This window comes from Antedon mediterranea, chromosome 3 (assembly GCF_964355755.1).
Source record: "Antedon mediterranea chromosome 3, ecAntMedi1.1, whole genome shotgun sequence".
Lineage (NCBI taxonomy): Eukaryota > Metazoa > Echinodermata > Crinoidea > Comatulida > Antedonidae > Antedon > Antedon mediterranea.
In genome coordinates, this window is record NC_092672.1 from 31,973,390 (window position 1) to 31,996,645 (window position 23,256).

Sequence of the window (23,256 nt, forward strand, 5' to 3'; positions counted from 1 at the left end):
GGTGGATTGACAGTGAATAAGGAAACTAGAACCATGTATGTTGCAGATTGGGAATGTCATTGTGTGTTTAAATTTAATGTTGATAGTGGTAAACTTGTTGGTCAATTTGGTTCACAAGGTAGCAAAGAAGGAGAAATGTATTGCCCAGATGGACTTGCTCTGACAAAGGAGGGCAACCTGATTGTTGTAGAATTTGGAAATCACAGAATACAAATGTTTGATGCTAATGATAAGTTTATGAAAATTCTTGTAGGAAAAGGTGAGCAAGATGGTCATGTTCAATATCCTCATTATGTAGCGATAGAATCTGAGGAAAACCTCTTGGTATCAAGTAATAACAAACTTCAATTATTTGATCAAAATGGAGTTTTTCTCAAATGAATATATGATGATGGTGGATTAGATGAACCTTTTGGAGTTGCAATAACCTCTAAGAAACCAAGAAGGGTAGCTGTAGCAAACCGGGGATCAAACAAAGTAAAAATATATAATTATTAAATAGCACATTTTATATACTTGATCAAACTACCAGAAAAATACACAAACCAGAAATGGTGTTGGTAGTCTATAAGTGCTAGCTTACCTGGATAAACCGACAAATGCCATATTTCTCCTCGAAGAGCGAGATATACTCGAAAGTAGAAAATTCATTGAACACCCCTCTCTCTAAATGGTACAGTCCACAAACCTCAAGTGGGAACATCCCTACAATTCACCATCATCATTTCTCAAGACCTCTTGTCTGAGGGGATGGCGGGAGGGTGTTTATCCAGGTAAGCTAGCACTTATAGACTACCAACACCATTTCTGGTTTGTGTAGTCTATTACGTGCCTAGCTTACCTGGATAAACCGACAAATGCCAGTGTAGCAACGGACTAGGTACTAGTCGGCGGTGGGAGACAAGCTACCAATGAGCTTTGTATGTCCATCACTGATGTGGCTACAGGCGCAAGGTTTGCAGAGCTGTCCAAGGTAATGTGTTCACCATCATGCCTCTATGGACAGATGGTGCACAACAGCGGCACTGGAAACGTTCGGTTTCTCTAGTCCGTGCATCGATATCTTTATTTTTTATTTTTTTTTTTTTAAGCAAGATCTTGAAGCAAGACCTTGAGGCCGTACAGGAATCCACAACTCTTTAGTGGCTCCGACGGTATCCTTTTCAAAAGAGCACCTCGCTCACCGGGGGCTCTGATTCGATGCAGTTTCCCTCATGCTAGAAAACTTCATTAAGTACTAGCTGCACCCTCCACAATTACCTCTGACTTGGTTCTAAGGTAAGAGCGAACAACTTGCCTCAGCATTTACCTGGCGCCATCGGCGGTCCAAATGCTATTATAAGCAGGCTATAAGGGTGGGTGTGTGAGAGAGTGGCTAGGACGACGTTAACATCCCATCGAGGAATCAAGACCTTAACTGGAGGTCGTTCTCTGAACATTCCCCGTATCATCTGAGTGATAACGGGGAATGACAAAATCGTGGAACCGTCTTTTAGTGTTGGTGTCACCGCCCCAATGGCGAGCCTATAGCCTGAAATGGTGCGGACCTGAAGACCTGACTCAAATAGGTAATGCAGGAAGGCGCATACTTGACCAAGGGTAACCAACCCTGGTTCTATTTGTTGGCGCCTGCACCATGTAAAGAAATGCTTTAATCGGCTATTGTAGACGGCAAGAGTAGATTCCCGACGAGATTTCGCCGCAAGGGCGGCAGGGCCATCTGGAATGCCTGAGTCTCGGAGCTGATCCCTGAAAATGGCCATACAGTTTAAGGCGCAGGGATTGTAGGTTCTGTAGTGAGAACAGAGCTCGGCCCTGCGTCAGCAGATCCTCTCGAACTGGAAGACGCAGGGGATGATCGTAGAGCAGGTCGAGAAGCAGTGGATACCACACTTGTCGAGTCCAGCCCGGGGCGATCAGAAGGACCCGGCAAGGATGGCGCTGAATGTGTGTCAGAACAGTTGGTATTAGTGAGATCGGTGGAAACGCATAAACCCATAGTCCGACCCACGGTATGGATAGGGCATCCACCGCCCACGCACGTGCATCCCGAAACCTTGTGGAGAAGGTCGGGAGCTGTGTGTTGTCTGACGTCGCAAACATTTCTATATGAGGCCGCCCGAAGTGGTCGAATAACAGTGTGGCAATGCTGGGTAGAAGGCGCCATTCCGTGTTTGTGAGGACAGAGCGTCCGCAACAATGTTGAGGCTGCCCGCATTGTGGGCAGCCAAGAGTGTGATGTTGTCTACGCACCACAACATCAGAGTCCACAGGTGAAAGCATAACGTCGGGGACTTCGTGCCTCCTTGACGATTTATATATGCTACCCCTGATGAGTTGTCGGAATGGATAAGGACGTGACGACCGGTCACGTGAGGTCGAAGGACCTTCAAGGTCCTTTCGACTGCACAGAGTTCTAGGAGGTTGAAGTGGGAGCGCGCCTCCTCGACCGTCCAAAGGCCGGAGGCGCGGAGTGCCTTGGAGCAACCGCCCCAGCCTGTCTTGGATGCGTCTGTCTCTATACGGACGCCCGGCAATGATTTTTGAATTGGCATTCCCACAGTCAACCTGCCTTCTACCAGCCACCATTTGAGATGCGTTCGGATGAAGGCATTCATCGGACCACTTTGAGTAATGAGTCTAAGTGCGGTCGGTAATAAGCCAGCAGATAAAGCTGTCCTGGTCTCATACACAGCCGGCAATACGGAACTAAGGCGACGAAGCTGGCCAGACATCCTAGTGCTCTGAGCCATTCGTAAACCATCGGAGCACGAACAGTAATTAGATTGCGTACTGCACTCATTGCAGACGTTATTCATTGTTGGGATGGACACGCCAAGCCCGTCACGAGATTTATCTGTGATCCGAGATATAGCGGGATTGAGTCTGCACCAGGCACGACTTTTCCCGATTTATAATGAAACCTGCCTGTTCCGTAACGATAAGGACATATTGTAGACTGCTCATCAGTCTGTCCTTAGACTGGGCCACGACCAACCAATCGTCGAGATACATGAACACTCTTATGCCATGTTGGTAAAAGAATGTCGACAGCATTCTTACTATGCGTGTAAACACGCAAGGGCCGTTGGTCGGCAAAACTACGGATTGGTAAGTTGGTCAGGGATTCTGAAACGCAACCAGCGTTGATTTGCCTCGGCGATAGGGAAGTGAAAGTATGCGTCTTTCAGATCTATCAAGGCCGCCCAGTCTTCTCGTCTTAGCCCCAACAGGATGGATGAGGCTGTCTCCACCTAAACCTGTGGGGCCGAAAGAACCGCTAGTCTAGACTCATAAGGTTCAGTATGGGTCGCCATCGCCCGTTTTTTCCTGTTAGGAAGACGGTAGACTCGTGTCCTGAGACAGCGCATTGTATGTCGACTTGTTCCACTGCCCCTTTTTGGGCAGGAAAGAAAGACCGTGCAGACGCACACAACTCTTTTGTGGCTCTGGCGGTATCCCTGTCGAGCGAGCTCCCCGCTTACTAGGGGGCTCGTAATGTTAATTAACATAATGCAATAGCTGTGTGTAATTGTGGAGAGAAACCACCTGCTCTCCAGCAGGGGTCTCCCACACTCAGGCAAACCATCTTAGGCGAACCCCCCATTTGTCTGACCTTCGAGGGTACAGACTCCACCAGCATGTCACCAGAACCTGCAATCTCTGTTACTTTGCAATCTTGGTGTTGAACGTGCAGCCCTGTCTGATCTGCCTCGTGCAGGATACAGATTGTGGGCGTGAAAAAGTCTGAATTTTAGACAGACTAGTGGTGGCGGGCATGGGAGCGAGCACAGTGGCACCATCGGCGTGGGACCAAAAGCTATAATGGTTGCACTCTCTTTTTCTAGCAACCTCATCAGCAGCCAACAGGGTACATGTGTACAGGGTGGCTTGCCGCTTCTGCTTAACTCATACAGTAAGCAGAGTAGCCTTGATTTGTAGGTCCATGTGTTCTCCTTCAAGCTATACACTACTAGGGCGAACCTAGGTGCGTCAACTAGTAGCGCTGTCTGTGAAATCATTGTGGTTGCATCAAAGGCATACCAGTAGCTCAACACTGTGAGTACCTGCATTACTCAACAGGTAAATGCAGAAGTGCAATCTCGACCTAGGGTAAGCTAAGGTTTTACAAGTTGGCACTCGCACAGAATGTTTCTTATTGGCTGTGACAGACGGCAAGGAGACATACCCTGAAAAGTGTCAGGATCTGAGGTGCCGACACGAAATGCTCGAAATGTTCCTGCGTTAGAAGGAAGGCAAAAAGGCTCTCAATCAAAAGATTAAGCCTGTTGACAATCCAGGAGAATGACTGGATAAATTGGGGCCTTCCTGCACAGAGTTCTAGGAGGTTGAAGTGGGAGCGCGCCTCCTCGACCGTCCAAAGGCCGGAGGCGCGGAGTGCCTTGGAGCAACCGCCCCAGCCTGTCTTGGATGCGTCTGTCTCTATACGGACGCCCGGCAATGATTTTTGAATTGGCATTCCCACAGTCAACCTGCCTTCTACCAGCCACCATTTGAGATGCGTTCGGATGAAGGCATTCATCGGACCACTTTGAGTAATGAGTCTAAGTGCGGTCGGTAATAAGCCAGCAGATAAAGCTGTCCTGGTCTCATACACAGCCGGCAATACGGAACTAAGGCGACGAAGCTGGCCAGACATCCTAGTGCTCTGAGCCATTCGTAAACCATCGGAGCACGAACAGTAATTAGATTGCGTACTGCACTCATTGCAGACGTTATTCATTGTTGGGATGGACACGCCAAGCCCGTCACGAGATTTATCTGTGATCCGAGATATAGCGGGATTGAGTCTGCACCAGGCACGACTTTTCCCGATTTATAATGAAACCTGCCTGTTCCGTAACGATAAGGACATATTGTAGACTGCTCATCAGTCTGTCCTTAGACTGGGCCACGACCAACCAATCGTCGAGATACATGAACACTCTTATGCCATGTTGGTAAAAGAATGTCGACAGCATTCTTACTATGCGTGTAAACACGCAAGGGCCGTTGGTCGGCAAAACTACGGATTGGTAAGTTGGTCATGGATTCTGAAACGCAACCAGCGTTGATTTGCCTCGGCGATAGGGAAGTGAAAGTATGCGTCTTTCAGATCTATCAAGGCCGCCCAGTCTTCTCGTCTTAGCCCCAACAGGATGGATGAGGCTGTCTCCACCTAAACCTGTGGGGCCGAAAGAACCGCTAGTCTAGACTCATAAGGTTCAGTATGGGTCGCCATCGCCCGTTTTTTCCTGTTAGGAAGACGGTAGACTCGTGTCCTGAGACAGCGCATTGTATGTCGACTTGTTCCACTGCCCCTTTTTGGGCAGGAAAGAAAGACCGTGCAGACGCACACAACTCTTTTGTGGCTCTGGCGGTATCCCTGTCGAGCGAGCTCCCCGCTTACTAGGGGGCTCGTAATGTTAATTAACATAATGCAATAGCTGTGTGTAATTGTGGAGAGAAACCACCTGCTCTCCAGCAGGGGTCTCCCACACTCAGGCAAACCATCTTAGGCGAACCCCCCATTTGTCTGACCTTCGAGGGTACAGACTCCACCAGCATGTCACCAGAACCTGCAATCTCTGTTACTTTGCAATCTTGGTGTTGAACGTGCAGCCCTGTCTGATCTGCCTCGTGCAGGATACAGATTGTGGGCGTGAAAAAGTCTGAATTTTAGACAGACTAGTGGTGGCGGGCATGGGAGCGAGCACAGTGGCACCATCGGCGTGGGACCAAAAGCTATAATGGTTGCACTCTCTTTTTCTAGCAACCTCATCAGCAGCCAACAGGGTACATGTGTACAGGGTGGCTTGCCGCTTCTGCTTAACTCATACAGTAAGCAGAGTAGCCTTGATTTGTAGGTCCATGTGTTCTCCTTCAAGCTATACACTACTAGGGCGAACCTAGGTGCGTCAACTAGTAGCGCTGTCTGTGAAATCATTGTGGTTGCATCAAAGGCATACCAGTAGCTCAACACTGTGAGTACCTGCATTACTCAACAGGTAAATGCAGAAGTGCAATCTCGACCTAGGGTAAGCTAAGGTTTTACAAGTTGGCACTCGCACAGAATGTTTCTTATTGGCTGTGACAGACGGCAAGGAGACATACCCTGAAAAGTGTCAGGATCTGAGGTGCCGACACGAAATGCTCGAAATGTTCCTGCGTTAGAAGGAAGGCAAAAAGGCTCTCAATCAAAAGATTAAGCCTGTTGACAATCCAGGAGAATGACTGGATAAATTGGGGCCTTCCTGAGCGGTGTATGCACAGCAAGTGAACAACACAAGCAACGCAGGAATGATAATTATTATTCTAACCTGCAAAAACCTACCCGTGCCTTCCACGATCTTCGCTCAGTAGAAGATAGTGTCGTCATTGTCGCAACCTGTAACAAGCCATGATCAATGACGAGGGAAGGCAATACCGATAAGTACGGCCTGAAGGGAGGAATATTTTGGAGAGGATAACGAGGCTTCAATTTGCCTCAAGAGAGCTCTCAACACTGTTGAAATGGCCTCCAGCACTGCAAGGAACCAACATTCATCTTGCATGCTCAAAGAAGACACAGTGTTAGCAGGTGCGTCTGCAGCACAAATAAGCAATGCCTCAAAGATTGACTACTGTAGACTGTAAACTCTACAAAAACCTCAGTACAGATGGTACAAATGTACCATGTACATGTAGTCGACCAGGCAACTCAATGAGCCAGGCCGGAGGTCAAATCTTAGATCAGAAAAGGCGAGTCAGTCGCAGCTGACCTGAAGGAATTTGCTTATATATATATGAACAGACGGATCGATCTTGGAGAGAGGTGACTATGACTCCTGGGGACCAGACCTTTAAAAGGTCTAGCACAATGTTAGGTCTCTTTGTCTAGTAAAACAGAATGCCCAGTCTTATGCAGCATGCAAGGACTGGAACTGCTCCATAAAGGGGGTAAGTTTGTCCTGCAATATCTAAGTCAGGCCTCCCCTATCGAAATGTGTTGAACGATAACTCAGGAGGCCAGCCCAAACAGTAGGTCTAAACACTATGTTAGGCCATAAGCAAGAACCGGAGCTGCTCCATAAAGGGGGTAAGCTTGTCCTGCAAATTCCAAGTCTAGTTCCCTATGAGATGTGGGAATGATAACTCAGAAGGCCAGCTCAAAAGATAAGCCTAATCACTATCTTAGGCAGTACACAAGAACAGGAGCTGCCCCATAATGGGGGAAGCTTGACCCGCAAGATTTAAGTCTAGGCCTAGATGTTGAATGATAAGAAGGTCAGCCCAAACAGAACTAGGCCTAAACACTATGTTAGGCCATAAGCAAGAACAGGAGCTGCCCCATAAAGGGGGTAAGCTTGACCTGCAAGTTCTAAGTCTAGGCCCCTTAAGAGATGTTGAATGATTAGGAGGCCAGCCCAAGCAGGACTCCAGGCTTACATAGGAGTCTTAGCCTGCTACAGTTTTAGGCTTAGGCCCCCTATGCTACTGCAAACATCCTAGACAGTTGGCCTAGGAAAGCATATTTAAAGTCAAAATTATGACACTTCAATGAATCTCTAAACAAGAACAACTACTTAGCTTCGTGCGCATGTAGTAACAATCTCAGTAACTTTCTTTGCAAACAGCAAATTCACTGTGAATTGCAAGCTCTTTGTCAGACATGTTTACTCTTTCATGTCTCGAAAAGAAATGATGATGGTGAATTGTAGGGATGATCCCACTTGAGGTTTGTGGACTGTACCATTTAGAGAGAGGGGTGTTCAATGAATTTTCTACTTTCGAGTATATCTCGCTCTTCGAGGAGAAATATGGCATTTGTCGGTTTATCCAGGTAAGCTAGGCACGTAATAGACCAAACAATTTCTATATGCACACTCAATACCACTGATGATGAACAACAAACCTGTGTTGTTTGAGAATAATTAGTAATTTACTTAAATTTGTTAATAATGTAAAACTTATGAAATCAACATTTCTTAGATATGAACAAGATATAATATCAATTATAGTATCAAGTAAATAATAAAAGTTACTAAAATGTAACCAAGCATATTTGTTATTATTTATTTTTGTACATTCAACAAAAAGAAAGTTATTTTGAATGAGATCAAAATATATAAGTGTAAATATTAAGGCCTGACCACCTGATCATTTGTTTTGAAAGCCTGGGAATCAACTGCACATTACATGAAGATTATAAAACATAATTTTGCAACTTTAACTTTTTTGAAATATTATAGTTATTTATTAAACAAAACTGTTTCTGTGACAATAAATTGCATAATAAAACATCATGGAGGCTTGACAGTAAATAAGAAAATTAAAACCATATATGTGGCAAACAAGCAAATAAACAAAGTTTAATGTTGATAATGGAGACTTTCCTGGTTAAATTGGTGAAGAGGGTAGCAAAGAGGGTCAAATGAGGTGACCAAGTGATGCTGCTCTCACAAAGGAATGGAACCTGATTGTTGTAGATCATTTGAATAACATAATACAACTGTTTGATCCAAATCCTCATAGAGCACGGTGGAATAGATGGTTATGTCACTCTCAGAATATAGCCATAGATTATGATGAGAACATACTGATATCAAGTAGACACAAACTACAGCAATTTGATAACAATGGTGTTTTTATAAAACAAATACATAATGATGGGTTACAACATTAGATCAACATAATACAGTATCTATGGACAGAGAGTAGCTGCGACAGAATATGGAGGAAACAGAGTCAAAATACATAATTATTGATAATGTATAATGGGTAAAATCAACATAATGCTCATTATTCAGCATTTTAGCTTATATATTGTAACTTTTATATTTAGTTTCTTATTAATTAAAATATATTAAAATTAAAAACTATATTTTTTAGGTAGTTTGTGAATAAAAAGTATATCATGTGATGGAATAGGTTTTAAATGATTTGTTATTGAAAATGTAAACATCTGTAAGACTACACTTGGATACAGTTTTGGCAAGGAGTTATATTATTAATATGGGAAATAACAGCTGTTATTAAATCAGTATGTTATCACCTATTTGATAATGGTTTCACCCACTCCCATTGAACCCACCAATAGAGGCAGCAATGTGATCAATAGACTTTATACTGCAAATAAGCACTTAATATACAAATAAACCTTCTTCTATAAATTAAACATTATCCCTGCATTAGCCAATCAGCAGCAGCTACTGAATATTTTGGAAAGTCCAACAAACTATTTTTAGAATTTGATATTACTTCCTGGTTTTCTGTGCCTAGATTAGCTCAAATTTTACAATACTGGAATGTCTAGCTGCTTTTGTCACCTTTGTTTCTTATAACTCATTTAATCATAGTAAGTATTATTATTATTAACTGTAAACATTTTTTTTATAATCGAAATAATCTGTACACTAATCCTTGCGCAATTTTAAATTGCACAAATTGTTTAATATATGCGCATAACATAATATTAAGATATTTAATAGATAGCTTTATTTATAGACTTAGATGTTTCATTTTTTACAGATGTCGGAACAAAAAGCATTACAATTCTTAGACAAGAATGATCTTGAATGTGCAATCTGTCTAGAAAGACTGACAGAACCAAAAACACTTGAGTGCCTCCATAGTTACTGTCTTCATTGCCTGCAGAGTTTGATTAAAACAAGTGGCAAAATAAAATGTCCAAAATGTTGTAAGATGTACGATGACCTAAATCAATTTGATTTAAAAGATCTTACTACCAATGAAATGTTAAGTTATCAAGTTAAATTTGTTGGGAATATTGAATCTGAAAAACCACCAAAGTGCTCAAGCTGTGATAACCAACCTGAATACTACTGCTCTGAATGTCAAATGTATCTATGTGGACAATGTATTAAACATCATAAAATCATTCCTGTATTGAAAAACCACCCATTGTACACACTGGACAAAATTCAAGGAGAAGGTAAAGATCTGCCACATAAATGCATATATCACAGGGACTGCATGCTTGAATTTTATTGCAGAATTTGTCTTAAAAGTGGATGTAAGAAATGTGAACATGTTCTACGCTGTTATCAAAATGAACATAATGTGATTCCATTCGAGACGGCTGTAGACGAGTTTAATCAAAATGCTACAGAAGTTAAAAAAAGTGCGGAAGAAATTAAAGAAAAACTAAAAAGAACAAGGGAAAGCTTCATGAAAGAAAGATCCGACTTTGAATTAAAATTAAAATTATGCAGAACAGCGATTGAATTACAAGAAGAAAACATTATTAAAAAGGCTCAGGAGAAAACAAGAGCAATGTTGATGGACCTTGACAAAATTGACAAAGAAAACAAAGAGCTTATTGATAATAGAGTTAAAAATATTGACTCAAAGCTGTTGAAAGTTAATGAGATGTTGCCATTAATTAACACAATGATGAACAAACCAGAAGAAAGAGAAACACTTAGATCTCATGAGGAAAATATTGATGCTGTTAAAGAAGAAACCCAGGAATCAAAGTATGATGAATCAATCAAGATAAAAGCTCCTACTTTCATTCCATCTAAAAACTTGGATAAGTTAATAGATTTGGAAGGCATTGGTAAAATGTCAAATGTTGAATGTGCATATCAGGTTGCTGAAGATAAAGTACCTATTATAGTCACAAAAGGACAGCCATTTGAAGTGAAAGTTGTGTCAAGTTTAGTAGAAAGTGAGGAATCTATATTGGCTGCAACTTTAATTAATAAATCAGGTGAAGAATCAGCAACTGAAGTGAAATATCAAGGAAGTGGAGAGTACAGAATAACAGGAAGATGTCATAAAAAAGGAGATTGGAAGATGAAGATTACTGCTAGAAGAGAAGAAATCAAAGGATCACCAGTGAATATCAAGGTGGAAGCGCTAGGACTTGTGCATACCACTGATAACATAGAAAAGCTTAAAGTACATAACAAGAATGAAAACGTATATGATGTAATATTAGATAAAGAAGGAAATTTAATTGTAACTAGTTTTAGTAAAGACTTATTGAAGTTCAACCAAGAATGTTCATTCATTGGTAGAATAGAGATACCAGACAATGTAAAGGTTGTTTGTATACATCAAATGAGTAATGGCCAAATGGTGTATAGTGATTACCTAAACAAAACTGTTGTCAAGTGTGATGATAAATTTCAACAAATTTGTACATTTGGTAAAGGAACATTAAAACAACCAGGTGGATTGACAGTGAATAAGGAAACTAGAACCATGTATGTTGCAGATGGGGAATGTCATTGTGTGTTTAAATTTAATGTTGATAGTGGTGAACTTATTGGTAGATTTGGTTCAAAAGGTAGCAAAGAAGGAGAAATGTATTGCCCAGATGGACTTGCTCTGACAAAGGAGGGCAACCTGATTGTTGTAGATAGTCTAAATCACAGAATACAAATGTTTGATGCAAATGATAAGTTTATGAAAATTCTTGTAGGCAAAGGTGATCAAGATGGTCATTTTCAATATCCTCATTATGTAGCTATAGATTCTGAGGAAAACCTCTTGGTATCAAGTAATAACAAACTTCAATTACTTGATCAAAATGGAGTTTTTCTCAAACGAATATATATTGACTATGGTGGATTAGATGACCCTTGTGGAGTTGCAATAATCTCTAAGAAGCCAAGAAGGGTAGCTGTAGCAATCTATAGATCAAACAAAGTAAATGTATATAATTATTAAATAGCACATTTTATATACTTGATCAAACTACCAGAAAAACAAACAATTTCTATATGCACATTCAATACCACTGATGATGAACAACAAACCTGTGTTGTTTGAGAATAATTAGTAATTTAATTAAATTTGTTAATAATGTAAAAGTTTATATCAAATCAACATTTCTTAGATATGAACAAGATATCAAGTAAATAATAAAAGTTACTAAAATGTAACCCAGGCATATTTGTTATTATTTATTTTTGTACATTCAACAAAAAGAAAGTTATTTTGAATGAGATCAAAATATGTAAGTGTAAATATTAAGGCCTGACCACCTGATCAATTGTTTTGAAAGCCTGGGAATCAACTGCGCATTACATGAAGATTATAAAACATAATTTTATAACTTTAAAAAAATTTATTATTTTTGAAATATTATAGGTATTTATTAAACAAAACTGTTTCCGTGACAACAAATTTCAAAATAAAACATCATGGAGGCTTGACAGTAAATACAAAAATTAAAACCATATATGGTTAAATTGGTGAAGAGGGTAGCAAAGAGGGTCAAATGAGGTGACCAAGTGATGCTGCTCTCGTGAAGAAACGGAACCTGATTGTTGTAGATCATTAAAATTACACAAACCAACAGTGGTGTCGGAGAGAGAGGCTTATGTTGGTTTATCCAGGTAAGCTAGGCACGATATAGACGACAGAATACAATTGTTTGATCCAACTGTAAAATTTATGAGAATTATCATAGAGCACGGTAGAATAGATGGTTGTGTACGTTACCCTCAGAATATAGCCATAGATTGTGATGAGAACATACTGTTATCAAGTAGACACAAACTACAGCAATTTGATAACAATGGTGTTTTTATAAAACAAATCAATTATGATGAGTTACATTTTCCTATAGGGATCAACATCTAAAATACCAAATAGAGTAGCTGTAGCAGAGTATGGAAAAAAACAGAGTCAGAATATATAATTATTATTAATGTAAACAACTGGGTTAAAATAATATGCTCATTTTATCAGTATTTTGGTTGATGTTGTAACTTTCGTATAAAGTTCCTGTAACTTTTTTTTATAATAGTAAAGTATATGACTGTTGTACTGATGTTTTGTGTTTATAATCTAATTAATCTGTGCACTGTAATTTCAGATAGGTTATAACAATTCAGATTATTTACAGATTGAGACTTGTTATTGTTATATTTTTTACAGATTTAGGAACAAAAAGCATTACGATTCTTGGACAAAAATAAAATCTTGAATGTGCAATCTGTCTAGAAATTGGGGGAAAAATCTGGTTTCAAATCTTGTATTAATGTTTTTTCACCATACAAAAAACCACTCCGTTTGTTTTTTTCTTTAATATAAAGTTTGTTATATAAAGTTTATTTAAGTTATATAGAGAATAATATTCTGCTTATCTGTATTCTGATCACAATAAAAACATCTGGTAGCCATTGATACTTCAATATTTTAAATGTACGAGAAATGACCGAATTGAACTTACCTACAACAGCGTATCCGCCAGGAACGATATTATTTATTACCAAAGGTCCACTGTTAATTCCGTTTGGAAACCATGCGGACATACTCTCACCCACAAGACGTCCAAAAGCAGCACCAATAATGAATACAGGCATGAAGACACCAGCTGGTACAGGCAATGTGATGGCAAGCGCCACCATCCAAAACTAAGATGTAAACAGAACTGATTTATACCCTTTCACACTGAATAAATTGTTAAGCTCTATCTACACTATCAAACTTTATGTGACAAAAAAATGTGATGTGCTCATATATGGAGATGATGATGTCATATCACTACCATATTTAAGCATATCGCACTTTTTTTGTCAAACTAGTTGTATATATAGTGTAGACAGAGCTTTACAAGTTTACATACACAAATCTTTTGAAATCTTGAGAGAAACTATAGTTAGGATCTATTTAATTATTATACATGTACTGTGATTGGTCAGTTAAACATGAAGGCAATTGCACATGTGCGGTAACAACTCGGAAATAAAAAGGCTCCCACCGGTGTGTTTCCCCACAAAAGTGCCTTGTTATGCGAACCTGGTTTACAAGTTGTTACTTTTTGCAGATTGGAAAATTGTCTTTTATATTTAGTTTAGTGGGACAACAACTTTGAAGTACATTTATAATTTCAAATCATAAATAATAATTTATGAACGTACCTGCATAACTATAAAGCTAACAAGGGTTACAAACACATTTGGGTTTTCCCAGTACGTGGCCGGATCTTGTCTGGTCGCTACATCTATCTTCTCTTTTAAAACCCATGTGGTATTGCTGAATAATTCATCTATTTGATCTTTCTGTGTCAGCTACAAAGAAGAATGAAAAAACATTGATTAATTCAATACTGTACAGCTGCCATGGGAACATCTCGGGACACAAGAAATGGTCCCATAATAGGGGTGTCTCCTGAATAGGAGTGTCCAAAAGAGAGGTTCTATTGTAATATCAGATAGATAAGATATAACTATATTAACAATTGGGTACACATGAAATGGTGAGGCACACATGGGTGAGACTATACCACTGTCTTGGAGGGGCGTTCACAGTGTTAATTCTATTTTAAATTGTTTTCTTGAAAGGGAAAAGTCCTTTGTCAGTTTATCAATGTAAATTAGGCATGTTATACTGCACACATACTAATATACATTGTACTCACCTCTGCTGCCATAAACTGTCCAAGTCCAAGTGGAAATGTGACAGATGTGATGACAAGTGCAACCAATGTTGGATAAATAAAACGACTGAAAACAAAAAGAAAAAGTGAACAATCATTATCTAAGTGGTAAAATCATAATACAAAGCTGAATGGGTATTGAATACATCGATCTACTGTATATTGATCTTGATAATGTGATATGATAATTATGAGCAGGGGTCGTCAAACACACGGCCAGCCTGTGGTTCTTTTATGGCCAGCCTGTGGTCCGAGGGCGCTAGACATTTGGCCTGCCTGTGGTCCCGAGGGCGCTAGACATTTCGGTCAGCCAGAGAGACATAGACAGAGAGAGGTAATCAGATTGAAAAGTGATTCCAACAGGAGGGAGAACCAACAAGATGGCGGCCGTAAATGTGTCCAAAAACATTATTTAATATAAAAAATAATAATCTAATTTAATACATTAAGACCCATGAATTACAACACATATTCTTGTCAAAGCACAGTGAAGTTTTTATAAAATGAAAACAGCTGTAGAGGGCTCACTTTAGTAAAGCATGGAAAAGTTATGTCAAGCGCCCTTGGGACCACAGGCTGGTCAGAATGTCTAGCGCCCTCGGACCACAGGCTGGCCAAAAAAGAATCACAGAGACGGGCTGTGTGTTTTCATGCTAGCGCCCTCAGGACCACAGGCTGGCCAAATGTCTAGCGCCCTCGGACCACAGGCTGGCCAAAAAAGAATCACAGGCTGGCCGTGTGTTTGACGACCCCTTTAGATAATTATTAGATGACAGGAATGATGATCTATTTAATAACAATGAAAAAACTATTATCATACAGTAGCATCAATATTAGGAGACACTTTTTGTACACAACAGAGTGTGGCTTAATAGTGTTAAAACATATCAATTCAATTCAATTTAACATTTATTTCTTCCTTCAAGAAAATGAGGTAAAACATAATAAATTCCAGTAAAATATATATAGTTCGTTTGATAGTGAAGTACCCCAAAACTAGGTTTACTGTATATTATTATTGAAAAAAATATTGATATATTAAATAACAATGGAATAAAATAATGAAATGACAATAAATCTATTTTTCATATTTAAAATAATTCATAAATCCATAAAAATTACTCACTTTTTTAACAGGATTTTTGTAAACTTTTTATGTTTGCGGTTAAAATCAACAATTTTTCGATGAATATAAACAAACAAAGCGCCTCCAAATCCACAAACCACACTGTGAGAGAAAAAAAAATTGCATGATGACAAAATCAGTTTCAGGAAAGTATGTCACTACAGGTCAATTGACACAGACGATTTGGTAACGAAAAAAATAGAATCCATGTTTTTCCTTATGACCATTTACACAATATGTGGAGTGGATGATCGGTTTCCGCACAGGATAGAGACAGATTCTACGTGGGACAAGCTACCGTTACCGGTCGTCTGTGTAAATTGGCCTTAAAGGCAAAGTACGGGAAAACATTTTTATCGATCATACATTCCAATAATTATCGATCTATAGTGAAAAATGACTGTACTTGAGCTTTAAGTTGTGCCGACATCATATTACATATATTAAACTTACCCAATGAAAGAAAAAGCAATTAACTCTTGTGGATCAAAAGGAAAATCAACTCGAAAATTTGTTTTAAACAATGCAGTGATTGTCTCTGAAAGAAGAAAAGAACAAAATTAATTTAAAAAAATGTATATTAACATAATATATTTCATTGTAATTCAATAAAATAATTTAATCATTATACTTACAAATGTTGAAATATATTTTTTAACAAGTTAAATAATATAAAAGTGAGTGTTTTTTTGTTACAACAGAGCTTAAAAAGACAGCAGCGTTGGCATTTGGTGATAGGTATACATACGTTTTAAACAAAAAGACTAAAAAACTGTAAAATTATCAAAATACAAAGATACTATATAATGGTATTAATAAAAAAAAAGCAAAATTCTAATATTAAACTTCTACTTTTAAATTTTGATTTTAAAAAAATAATTTAATTTTGGTTATTTGTAAATAATGATTGCTTTTTTTACACTAAAATACAACTTTCATTATGAACAACTTAATAAGTGAAGTGAATCGTAGAGTTGAACGTTTTCTTAAGCACTTCATGTCATCTTCTTCAAGTTTTTTTTATCAGCAGATGAATAAATCTCAACACATTCAACTCTCCACGGCGACTTTAAATCTAAATTAACATAACATAAGCTCCCCATGCATATCATTGTCAATTACAATATGTACAGTAGGCCTAACTGTTCTGATATTTGTAGCAGCCAGACATAAGAGGGCTGTTACGATTTCCTATCTTGGCAGGGCAAGCTCAGGCGCATGTTGTTAGATTACCTTAACCTTCTCCCCTTTGACCCCCTTCCGCACTCTCCCCCACTCTACAACACTATCAAACTTCACAAAAAAAAGTGATATGCCAAATATGGTAGTGATATGCCAAATATGGTAGTGATATGCCAAATATGGTAGTGATGCCAAATATGGTAGTGATATGCCAAATATGGTAGTGATATGACATCATCATGTCTATATATGGGCACATCACATGAAGTTTAATACCTTCTTCCTGATTCCACACTGCAAGAAGTCTGAATACAAAAGCACCGCACACAGCACCAAAGAACCCACGCCAGTAATTCCTAACAGCAAAATATGTTGAAGTTACTTCTATACTAAAAAGAACGCCACCTATCGGTGCGGCAAAGTTGCACGATACGCCAACAGCACAGGCTGCAGCAAGCATCTCGATGTTCCGAGATTCATTCTGAAAATATTAAAATATTCATCATAATAAAAGTGAAGTTATATAGTGGATAGAATCTGGAAGTAAACTTTATTTTAATTCAAATTTGTTTAAATTTATTATAGGAAACTTTCATACCTGTAATTTTGTGTGAACCTCGGGAATGTGTAATGTCTATACAGGTAGTTATAATTTTATGTTATCTCACAGTTTCACAGTCACTTTTATAATAGAACCCCTCCATTGGGACACCCATATTTAGGGGATTTTTTCCCATGAAACAAACAATGGAAATTATTATGTTTAAACACTACAGTGAATTCTTTCAGGTACATACCTATAAAGAAGATATTTTTTTGGGTCTCAAAGATGTCTCCTTAATAGACGTTATACTGTATTACTGATTAAACCTTAAATTTAACTTTGTTTTTTTCATTATTCATAATTATTTTCTTTATATAAAAATATATAAAAAATAATAAAGAATTACAACAAATACATTTTGAATATATAGATATATAAAATATTAAATAAGCAACTTCTTAAAATCAAATTAATTTCATCTGTTATGCTGTATTTTAAAATAAACAAACTTTTATCAAATTGTAATGTTAGAAAACTGAACACAAACAAATCGAACATGCTATAGTGTTTTTGGAAAAAAGCTATTTCAAACCTATAGCTAATAACAGCACACCAACACAGTTTATTTATAAACTACTAAAGTTGAATTCCAAAAAAGATGATATCACTCTGATAATCTATTTCTATAGACAAATGTTTTGTATAATATACCAATAAGTAGGTACTTAAAAGCTTACACTATTCATTTAAAGAAAATATCTAAAATTGATACCAAAACTAATCAATGTAGGAAAAAACACAATTAAACTTAGAAGAGTAATATAATATTACTATTAATATCAACACTAGGAATAATTTATAGGGTTTTTATTTCTGAACAGCAAAAGAATAATTGATTTTATATATTGTAACATGCATTTCTGTATCTGCATGCAATTTAATACACAACACTGGATTTGAACCTATGCATTTAATGGTTTAGTAGGTAGAGCACAACGCAGCTACACTACAAAGGGACGTGTATCACAATGTCACCCTTACACTTACTACGTTCCTACTTCGACTTGGTCGCTGCCGAGTCTCTTGCTAGAGACAAAAACCGCAAAAAGATGAGAGGAAAAAGTTGCAAAGCGATTCCAAGAAAACACATTCCATGGTAAAAAATTAATCAATGAACACTTGTTTTAAAAAACATGTTTCAGAAAAAAATTTCATGATTAATAAATATATTTTATATTGATCCCATACAATTTAAACAAATTTGGGCAAAAAAATATTTTGTTATAATCATCAAGAAAACAGTATAATTAACTCATTTAAATGTTGGATAAAGTAGAAAAGATATAAAAATATAGACAGAATTGGAAAAAATTATTTAGAAAAAGAAACATTTTTTAAACTTACCTCATATATACCTTTAAATGTTACAATAAATTTACTTAGAAGAGTTGATACGATGCTAGCAATGTGAACAAAAGGGCCCTGAAAAAAAAAACAAACAGATTCGGATTGGTGGTGAGGTACTGTAATTACAAAAGGGTGAAGATTGAGCACATTTTTAACATCCTGTTCACATGACAAACGCAAGCTGCTCTTCATAATGCTTGGTTCACACTAGAGATGCAACGCTTAGACGTAAGTGATAATTTGGTTCCTCTGCATCATCTTCTTTTTGGTTATCTTAGGATATTTTATGAACCGTTTTTGTGTTTAAAGTGCTAAAGAAACATTGTATTTATAATTAGGTGCTATAGACAACCATTAATATCATCATTTGACCAATCACAAGCGATGGTTTATTCAAACTGTCGCTTGTCATTGGTTAACTCCTTTTGCATTGTGTTTCTAGTGGGAAGCAACATTTTTTTGGAAGTAAATTTGTTTTCTTTTGTGGCTTGAACCACAACTTTTATTACATTTTATCATTTTTATAGAATTATAAATTGATTTTGATTTGAATAAATTGATCAAATTTCATTTATGAACAACAATATTTAAAGCATCCTTCAATTTTCACTTTTTTTTCTTTTTCACTATTTTTTTTATTTTTCTCTTTTTCTCTATACATAATTAATTCAAATCTTTGGGAGTGAAAATGGTTTTTTTTCATACCAAAATAATGATGGTGTCTTTTAGGAATTGAACCAAGAACCAGGATCATTAGGCAAACAATTCAAATAAAGCTACAACTCCTCTTGGTATTAATGAGTATCAGAATAGTCAATTAAATTCTATGAATTCTCAAGAGATTTTATCTGATCAGTGTAATTAATTGATTCCTAAATTAGGTATCTCATTAGTAGTATTGACATTTAAATTTTCAAGATTTCTAGAGATCTGATTAAATAGAATAAATTAATTTTAAGTGCTTCTTAAAGTGAGAATACCCAAGGCAAGACATTTCTAGAGATAATTTAATACCTAATTACATAATAAAAAATAATTTATAGTGATTCCTAAGGAGAGTATCTCATTAGAAAAGACATTTAACTTTAGATTTCTAGAGAGTATAGGGAGCATGTATTGATGTCACTACAAGGTCACATGATACCTGTTCTGTAATCTGACAATTAACAATGTAATGCTTATTTAGATAAGTTTACGGAAATAAAGACATGGATATAAACATCAGAGTACCATAGTATATCATTTTCATTACTAAATCATTTTCAGTATTAATTACAAAACGATGAATGCTTATTGTCAATTACTGATTATTATTATTCTAAGCATCAAAACGGCAGACTGTAATTTATTTTTAAAATCCAATAATGTAAAAAAACAAATCAATTATTACATTACCATCCAATCATAAATGCTGATGCACATTGTAATACTTAGTAGCAATGAAAAAAAATTAATCAATTTTGTCAAGCAAATCATCCATCCTTTTATCATGACTGTATACAACTACTGTAGCTAGCTAAGTACAATTACCCTTTGAACAATTATCTTCCCAGGACAAATACCCTCTACAATAAATACCACTCTAACTACCACCTGGAAAAATACCTAAAGAACAACTACCTCCCCTAGGACAAATACTTACCCAGGTAACTGCTGCACCACATGGACAACTACTGTACCCCCAGATTGTTACCTCTAGGACAAATACCTCCCTAGGACAATTATCTTTTTGGAGAACTACTTCCTTTCGCCCACATTTTCATTTATGCCTTCATCATACCATACAGATAGTATAATATCTCTATGATCATACTCCAAAATAAAATGTACCTCTTTCCCGAGTGGAAGACCGCTGCCAACTGACGTAGCAAGGCCAACTACTTTCGCAATTAACGTTTTGAAAGTCAAATATTCTTTTAAAACTACACCTCGTAGAATTGTTTTCATTTCTGGAATACCAGACCCTGAAGAAAAAAATAAAATACAATATTTAAATTGATGGTTTTCAGAAACTGTGGAATACTGTACATGAACTATGAACCAACAGAGCAGGCCAACTACACCAGAGGGAGATGGTCCGCACTCTTGTCAAGTATTTCAAGTTTAAGTTCAAGTTTCATAACAATTATTTAAAGATGATTAAGTACAATGCAATAAAATAATCATATAAGGTCAGAGTTTAAAGGTCAGAGTTATAGGTCAGAGTTTAAAGGTCAGAGTTTGAAGGCAGATGCCCGGAAAGATGAAGGGAAAAACATCTTGTGTTGGGCGAGCCTTTAAATAAAGAATTAATAAACAAATAAAATAGAAAAAAAAACTGTAACATTTCACTATGGAGGTTATTTGAACTACCTCCATGAATTGTGCATGTACAGTATTGACAGGCATCATAGAGCAAATGGAGTGAGTGGCCGAGCGGTTAAGACAGTGGAACGTGCTTTATGGCAAGAATTCGAGGCTCACTCACTCCATGGTTCTAGTGGTAAAACGAATCTTCTTGGATAAGGACTATAAACCATAGGCTCAGTGTACACAAAGTGCTTGTGTGCACTTTAAAAGAAACTAGGACATCTAGAGACTTCAGACGAGTAGGGTTACCAGTCACTGTCGTGAACAGAATGTTGTTGAAAAGGTGTAACATCTCGTCCATAGCGCCATGAGCGATATTGCGCAAATTTCATTATCATGATGGCAGAATTCATATCTTCTTTACAGTGCACAACTACTTTAATAAACCAAATTATAATAAAAATCATGTAGATATATTATTACATTATTACAGTACCCTATTGTCCTAAAACAAAATTGAGAAACTTACCCACAGCCTGGGGCGCCACTAAATGTCCGAACCCTGCTGAAAATACGACGAATATGATTGGATAAAAGCACCAGGCAAGGTACTGTAAGAATGGATGACCAGACAGCTCACGATATACCCAGATATGAGCTGAAAAAAAACATTAAAAATGTGAAAACCAGAATTTATCCCAGATGGTCAGTTTTACTTAATAAGAGAGTTTTGTGTATTTTTCAACTACTACAGTATAATAATTATTAATATTATATATTATTTATTTAAATCTATAATAAAATGGAAATATTTGTCAAATTTTAAACATGCTTTTAGAAGAACGTAAAACATACTGTACATAAATGATAGTTGATATTGATACCCAGTTTGATTTTTTCTCACCCAGGGCCTTGAATATTTAATTTCCTGAATAATAATTTTAGTGCATTTATTGTTCAATGTGTGAAACTTGAAACAAATTCTTTTTTTCTTTTTTTCCCTCTCTTTCATCTCAGTGACTCAACAGGATGGATGATTTAGACATCAACATGAGACATACAAACATAACAACACTTCGGTAGAATTTCAGCATTAAATGTTTTATATTGGAAAATGGGATTGTATAAAAAGTCTCATTCGTTCAGTACTAATAAAATAACAACATAATTTAGCATAAGTCTACATCAATGGCTAAGTGTATATAATATAGTACAGGATGATTTTTAAAATTTTAGCTATGAATATAGGAGATAAATTTTAAAAACACATGATCAGATAAAATGACATTTACAAGAATTTTAGCAGGCTAGTAATATAATACTACTAAATATAACTGATCACTAAGCTTTGTCTACACTATCAAACTTATAATTTGAAAAAAAGTGTGATGTGCTCAAATATGGTAGTGATATGACATCATCAAGTCCAGATATGAGTACATCACATTTTTTTGTCACATAAAGTTTGATAGACAGATAGACAGAATACTTTTGAGAAACCCTTCTTTTAGATATCAACTATTCAAAAGGCATCCCTATTATTAAGGGGACACTTTGTTGGGTCTGGAAGATGTCCCCTTATACTGTAGATACAATATTCCACTGATAGCAGATTTGATTAAGCACAATATTATTAAATAACACTTTCATTTTGAAATTTAAGATGCCAGGGAACAACGCAAGTATTCAAATCATACCGAATCTGGGCGAGATGTGAAGGCAGCTTTAAGGGAACTCTTTGTTGGGTCTTAAAGATGTCCCCTTTATAGGTATTCTACTGATATCATTATCAGATTATATTTAAGCACAATTATTATTATTATTAATAAAACTTTCATTTTGAAATTTAAGATGTCAGGGAACAACGCAAGTATTCAAATCATACCGAATCTGGGCGCGATGTAACAGCAGCTTTAAGGGGACTCTTTGTTGGGTCTTAAAGATGTCCCCTTTATAGGTATTCTACTGATATCATTATCAGATTATATTTAAGCACAATTATTATTATTATTAATAAAACTTTCATTTTGAAATTTAAGATGTCAGGGAACAACGCAAGTATTCAAATCATACCGAATCTGGGCGCGATGTAACAGCAGCTTTAAGGGGACTCTTTGTTGGGTCTTAAAGATGTCCCCTTTATAGGTATTCTACTGATATCATTATCAGATTATATTTAAGCACAATTATTATTATTATTAATAAAACTTTCATTTTGAAATTTAAGATGTCAGGGAACAACGCAAGTATTCAAATCATACCGAATCTGGGCGCGATGTAACAGCAGCTTTAAGGGGACTCTTTGTTGGG

General features: G+C 37.0%; 2 protein-coding genes across 3 annotated transcripts in view; one reads left to right on the forward strand and one right to left on the reverse strand.

Moving 5' to 3' along the window:
- Positions 1-23,256, reverse strand: part of LOC140045229 (chloride channel protein 2-like) — a 94,036-nt gene that overhangs the window by 65,191 nt on the left and 5,589 nt on the right. For both annotated transcript variants that reach the window (XM_072090051.1, XM_072090052.1), the window contains exons 4-12: positions 21,476-21,604; positions 20,488-20,621; positions 18,655-18,732; positions 16,983-17,187; positions 15,978-16,062; positions 15,525-15,626; positions 14,381-14,465; positions 13,881-14,030; positions 13,190-13,373 (exon numbers count right to left, since the gene is read on the reverse strand). In XM_072090051.1, the coding sequence (XP_071946152.1) occupies positions 13,190-13,373; positions 13,881-14,030; positions 14,381-14,465; positions 15,525-15,626; positions 15,978-16,062; positions 16,983-17,187; positions 18,655-18,732; positions 20,488-20,621; positions 21,476-21,604 (1,152 nt within the window). The remainder of the gene's footprint in view (positions 1-13,189; positions 13,374-13,880; positions 14,031-14,380; positions 14,466-15,524; positions 15,627-15,977; positions 16,063-16,982; positions 17,188-18,654; positions 18,733-20,487; positions 20,622-21,475; positions 21,605-23,256) is intronic.
- On the forward strand, positions 9,266-11,861 carry LOC140043863 (uncharacterized). Its single transcript, XM_072088339.1, has 2 exons — positions 9,266-9,337; positions 9,511-11,861. Exon 2 carries the CDS (start codon positions 9,511-9,513, stop codon positions 11,677-11,679), a length of 2,169 nt encoding a protein of 722 aa, XP_071944440.1. The 5' UTR covers positions 9,266-9,337; the 3' UTR covers positions 11,680-11,861.